Source organism: Pinus tabuliformis, chromosome 6, assembly GCF_031772625.1.
Source record: "Pinus tabuliformis cultivar Carrire ecotype Pingquan chromosome 6, CPIR1, whole genome shotgun sequence".
Classification (NCBI taxonomy): domain Eukaryota; kingdom Viridiplantae; phylum Streptophyta; class Pinopsida; order Pinales; family Pinaceae; genus Pinus; species Pinus tabuliformis.
Window position 1 is genome coordinate 1,490,298,290 of NC_142292.1, and position 6,362 is coordinate 1,490,304,651.

Sequence of the window (6,362 nt, forward strand, 5' to 3'; positions counted from 1 at the left end):
GTTTTCACCTCTTAAATTAAATTACTTACTCTTCTAAATTTGAAATTTCATATTTTTTATCTTCTAACTTCAATCTCACATTCCATTAATATAGTCTTTTCTAATTATTTGAATTCATCATAATTCTAAACCTTTAGAATTGTCTTATGAATAATATTATTAGTTTGAGTCTTTTGAAAATATGAGATCATATTTCTTTGTTTTATTTTCAATTTTATAAACCAGTTTAACTTTAATGATTTGCGATTTAACATTTCTCACCAATCACCATATTATATAAATAAATACATACCTTTATGTTATACCAAACATGTTCTGGTAACCCATGAACTAACATATAATAAATAAAACAAAATATGAAAGGTTAAAGTTCCCATTATATCCATCCTTTCTATTGTTGACTTCCTCCAATGTGAAAATGAGAAAATGAATATTTTATTTTTTTATAAATTCAGTAAATTAAATTAAACCATTTTCTCACCGTGAATACCTCTTGGCTGAACTAATAAAAAAGATTTAAACTTGACGACGATAATAAATTAATATTTTGCATAATGGTTCATTCTGATTGAACGGTTTTTTTGGGTGCGTTAATTGGATTAAATTGAATTTTATTATATGGTGTGTTTTTTCATATAGTCATCTTAGAATAAACGTAGATGACGGGTCCTCGTCCTCTGGTTTATTGAATGAATGTTTTAAAAGTTTTCAACGACGGGTGGAAGCATTGTTTGCAGAAAGGACGGTGCTCAAGGTTTTCCACGAGGGAAGTCAAAGTTGGAGGCAAGTGGAACGTCTACCAAACATAATGATATTTGTTTTTTAACAAATGTAAATTATTTAAGATATGAAAAAAGAGATTATAATGATGTATGTATTTAGTAATTTTGTGTGAGCGTAGGAAAAATATTATATTAAATAAGTGAATTTAAAAAAAAACAAAAACAAAAACAACTGCTGCTGTTGTGAAGTTTCCTCAAGAATGGATATGTGAACTTCATTCAGTCAAGCATCCAACTTGAATCACTATGAAAGGTCACATAGGCCAATAAGTATTCATGTTTAGTCAAGGCCTTTGATGCTTCGTCGAAAGTTTATTCTGTGGAAAATGCACATGATCTGATCGTTGATAGAAAAAATTGTTATATTTATATCTGGCAAAGCAAAGCAAATCCAAAATATCAAGCAACCAACTGACCATGGGTCACTTGTGCTTACAGCTCCCATTCTCCCAATCCAAATTATTCTGCATCTTCGTCATGAGCCTGTTGCAAGTTGTACTTCAGTTCTGCAATGCCATGAATATCTCAGAGGAAGGCAGAATTCTTATTCAGATTAAAAAGATGGAGTGGATAGACACAAATAATTCTTTGAGCAGCTGGAACGCAACTGATGATAGTCCATGTAGTTGGAATGGAGTGTTTTGTGATACACAATTGAAGGTAGTTACTAAACTTAATCTCTCCAACACTAACATTTCAGGAAGCCTGAGTTCTACTATATGTGGCCTTCAATGTCTAAAGGAATTGATACTGCTTGGCAACCATTTCGGAGGCCCGTTCCCCTACGGATTTCTGGCATGCAAGCGTTTGCAGACGCTGGATTTGTCAAAGAACCTGTTCGTCGGAAGTTTGCCGCATCGCATCCATGAATTGGCTGAGTTGCGCCATCTGAACTTGGAGCATAACAGTTTCTCTGGAGATATTCCTCCAGGCTTTGGCACGTTACCCAAATTGGAGACCCTGTCTCTCAATTATAATAAGTTGAGCGGATCGATTCCTGCTTTTCTCGGCAATTTGACTCACCTGCAGCAGCTATGGCTGATGAACTGCAGTCTGGAAGGAGAAATCCCTTCTTCGTTGGGTAGTTTGACTGAGCTGAAGAGCTTGGATCTCTCTGACAATCGTCTCTCGGGTAACATTCCCACCAGTTTGATGAGGTTGTCCAGGATGACAGAACTATATCTCTGGGAAAACCAGCTCTCTGGAAAACTCCCGCCCAATATTGACGAGCTGAGGAGCATACGTAATCTCGACTTTTCAACTAATCAGCTGAATGGAACGATTCCTGAAACAATTGCAAATCTGGTCCACTTGGAAACCTTGTCTTTGTGGGAGAACAACCTCACGGGGTCTGTCCCTGCACAGCTAGGAATACTTGTTAATCTGAGAAGCGTGGATCTTTCCAGTAACAAGCTGAGTGGCTGGTTGCCACAGAATTTGGGTACACATTCTGATATTTGGCTGATCGATGTTTCAGAGAACCATTTCGAGGGCCCTCTGCCTCGAAATCTATGCAAAGGAGGAAATTTTTTTGCCTTGATTATATTTTCGAACAATTTTAGCGGCAGTTTGCCGCCATTCGACTCTTGCGGTAGTCTGCAATACGCACAACTCTACAATAACCAGTTAAGTGGTGAAGTTCCTTCGACTTTATGGAGTTGTCAAACACTTGTAGAATTGAAGCTCTATAATAATTTGTTTGAAGGCCACATTCCCATGGAGATTGGTGAAGCAAAGGAGTTGCAATGGTTAGAGATCGCCAACAATCGGTTCAGCGGCATAATTCCTCCACAGATTGGACAGCTGAGGAATCTCTTAATTTTCGATGCAAGCAATAACCGACTGTCGGGGCCTCTTCCTGATGCGCTTGCAGACTTTCCACACCTCTCTGACCTCAATCTTGCAAACAACCGGTTAACAGGTGAGATTTATGCATTGTTAGGTTCCTTGTCAAATTTAAGCCGTCTAGATCTGTCAAACAATCAACTTGAGGGGGGCATTCCGCCTGAATTGGGGTATCTAAATAATTTAACCTTTTTTAACGTATCTGGCAACCAGTTGTCTGGCTCAATTCCAGCCAGTTTCAAGAATTTGCATTATAGAGATAGTTTTCTTGCCAATCCCTACCTATGCGCGGATCCGGCTTTGGGGCTTAGGGTTAGATCATGTTCACCAAAGAAAAGAGATTCATTATTACATCATTATTTGCCAATAATTTTAGTCCCAATTCTGGTGTTAGCAATGGCAATTTTATTGTTTTCGTGTTTGATTTGTATTGGTTTTTTCAACATCAATAATGGCATATTGAGAAATTCCTTTATGGGAAAACCAAGAAGCTCAACGTCATGGGAAGTAACACCCTTTCACTCAGGCTTGGAAGTGAACGGGTCTTACATCCTCAAGCAGTTGACAGAGGGCAATGTGATTGGATCAGGAGGTGCTGGAAAAGTGTACAAGGCCAGTCTCCGGAATGGGCAGGAGGTGGCTGTTAAGAAGATTTCGAACAGGGGAAATGAATCTGAAGCAGAAGTGGAGACCCTGGGCTTGATTAGGCATTCCAACATCCTAAAGCTTTTGTGCTGCATCTCAAGTGCAGAATCGGATTTCAAGTTATTGGTATTTGAATACATACAAAATGGAAGCCTGTTTGAGTGCCTTCATGGAGGATCAGAATCAATGCAGGCGCTGGGGTGGCCAGTCCGGCACAACATTGCAGTTGGTGTAGCTCGTGGGCTCTGCTATTTGCATAATGATTGTAGGCCTCCAATATTGCATAGAGACGTGAAATCGAGCAATATCTTGGTGGACTCAGAGTTTGAAGCCAAGATTGCCGATTTTGGTGTTTCCAAGAAACTATTATCTCGTCATCAACCGGGGTCGGGAGAAGAGTACGGTCTAACAATATCTGGATTCACCGGGTCTCATGGCTACATTGCCCCAGGTATTGTATGGCATTCCGGAACCCTGATCCAATTGCTATATATATAGATTGATAAAACAATATTTATTGTTAGTGGGTATGACAGCTGACATGCTTCATGTGCAGAGTATGCATATGGCATGATGAAAGTGAATGAGAAGAGCGATGTATACAGCTTCGGGGTGGTGCTGCTGGAGCTTGTGAGTGGGAAGCGAGCCACGGGGGAGACGGAATATGGGGAAAGCCTCGACATCGTGGGATGGGTTGACAAGCAGTTAATTTGCAAAGAAGAGGAGGAGCAGCGGCTGTTGGGAGTATTGGACCGGCGAATTATAGAAGAGGAAGACGAGAGTACCAGTGGTTATAGAGAGAAAATGTTGGGTATGCTGGCAGTTGGTTTACGGTGCACCAACAGCGCGCCAAACCGTCGGCCTTCCATGAAACAAGTGTTAGACGTGTTGCAGTCCATATGAAAGTACAAGAATTACTGGATACATTACTTGAATGCTAGTTGTGATGGTTGCACTCGCACACAAATAGATAGAACAGATCATGAGATTGTTATTTCCTCGAAGGCACGTCAAAAAGACTATCCAATTTTATATTTATAAAGTTTCAAAAAAGTTATAACGAATTTTACATTTTGAGTAAGACTCTTGTTTACAAGGTGTAAAAAATGTCATTTATATTTCGAATAAAACTTCTTATATAAATGTAATTTTCAATTTTATAAACGTATAAAAATATTTGGATGAAATTTAAAGAAAAATTATATATATAAACAGTAATGATTTTATTTTATCTAGTCATCTTTTTATTTTAAGTAGTTATGTGTTAAAAATTTATAGATGTGTATAATTTTAGTAGGTTTAATGATTAAAAGCATGTGTTTTTTTTTTAAGAGGTTATATGTTTAAAATCATGGGGTCTTATATACTAATTTGGTGTATGGCTTGGTAGTGACCTTAAAATTGGATAATAATAATAATTATATATAAGGTGAAAAAACCTCCCACAAACAAGAGATCTCATACACCAATTTGATGCCAAATACTTATTATTCTCAAACAATTAAATAGAATAGATTCAACACGGAAATAGGTCCTTTGTCTCATAAACAATAACATTTCATACACCGATTTAATATCTAACTTAATCCTAATCTTAAAATTAAATAATAATAATAATTATATATAAAATTAAAAAACCTTATATCCTATATATTGTAACACCAACCATGAAAACGCAAAATACTTATTAGATATTTTCAAACAATTAGGTAGACCGCGACGACGTCCAAATGCCTTTTCGCTTGAGGATTACCTTCTACAAATTAGATATATAAAATATCTTGGGTGGTTTCTGTTATGGTGTGCCACATTTTTTTCTCTTGTTTTTAGTTACACTATGTATTTCAGTAACTTCTTTAGTGGTAGCCTTTATACTTGGTCGTTATACCTGAATGTCTCTAATACATAGGAATTATATTAAGTATAATAAACCTAATTCAATTTTATTTTTTATTGAATTTAAAAGAGTGTTTTTTTCTTTTTTTATATATAAATATTAATTATTTTATTAGATATTTTGTAATGTAATGAATATTAATATTTTTATTGTGTATTGATTTTGTAATGTAGTATTTTATAACTATTTTATTAAGTCAAAATAAAATAAAATAATTATAATTATTAATAAATTATTTTGATTCAATCAAATTATATATTAAAATAATAATAGTGATAATAATTATTATTATAACTATAATTAATTATAATTAATAATTAAACTAATCTAGTTTTATCTTAATTCTTGTATTTAGAGGAATCAAATATCTTGAGATATAAATCTCTTTTAAAATGAAAAGAGATTTGATCTCTCTAGAAACTTGGGAAATCCAAAGTTAAAATAAATCTAAACTAATAATATGTAAATTTATTATTCAAATTTCAAATTATAAATATAACTAAGAAGATAGTCATTTTTATTCAATGTTTAGATAGCTATATACAAATTAACAAAACTTATACAATGTCAAATTCAGTGGTGCTCCAAATTTATATTACTAATTGAAATCAACTACTAATTAAATGAAAAATTAACTAAATTACTCATTAAAAAAACAATATGTTACAAGTATATTGTAATATATTGCTTAGAATTTATAAAGTTGACTATTCCAATTCAAGTTTATAGTAGGCAATGTTGTTTAGGAGCTTTATATTTATATATATATATATATATATATATAACCATCATAAATAGGGAAAAAAATTTAACCAGATTTGCATCCATAGTGGTTGATGTGTCTAAAATATATTCATTATTAAACTCAAATATTGATGGAACACATTTTCTTCTAGAAGGTAAAATAGGCATCTTATAAATTAGAAAGCAAAGAAAAATACGGAGAAATAAAAATTGGGAAAAACTTCAGCAAAAATTGACATTAATCAACCCATTTCCTTTTGAAATTTTCTTTATGAACCCACGGTTATTTCCTCTTTAACGCTAATCTCATATGTCATATATTCCATAATTATTTCCCCTTTAACACTAATCTCATCTACCCTATATTCCACCTGTTATTTCCCCTTTAACATTAATCTCATCTACCTTAGATGTGTGATTGCATTATGTCTAGCTACGAACTCTATTTA

General features: G+C 34.2%; 1 protein-coding gene across 1 annotated transcript; it reads left to right on the plus strand.

The window, feature by feature from the left end:
• Positions 1 to 1,259: 1,259 nt before the first annotated feature.
• Positions 1,260 to 4,185, plus strand: LOC149264288 (uncharacterized). Its single transcript, XM_089398012.1, has 2 exons — positions 1,260 to 3,723; positions 3,829 to 4,185. The coding sequence occupies exons 1-2, from the start codon at positions 1,260 to 1,262 to the stop codon at positions 4,173 to 4,175; spliced, it is 2,811 nt and encodes a 936-aa protein (XP_089254138.1). The 3' UTR covers positions 4,176 to 4,185.
• The last annotated feature ends 2,177 nt before the right edge of the window (positions 4,186 to 6,362 follow it).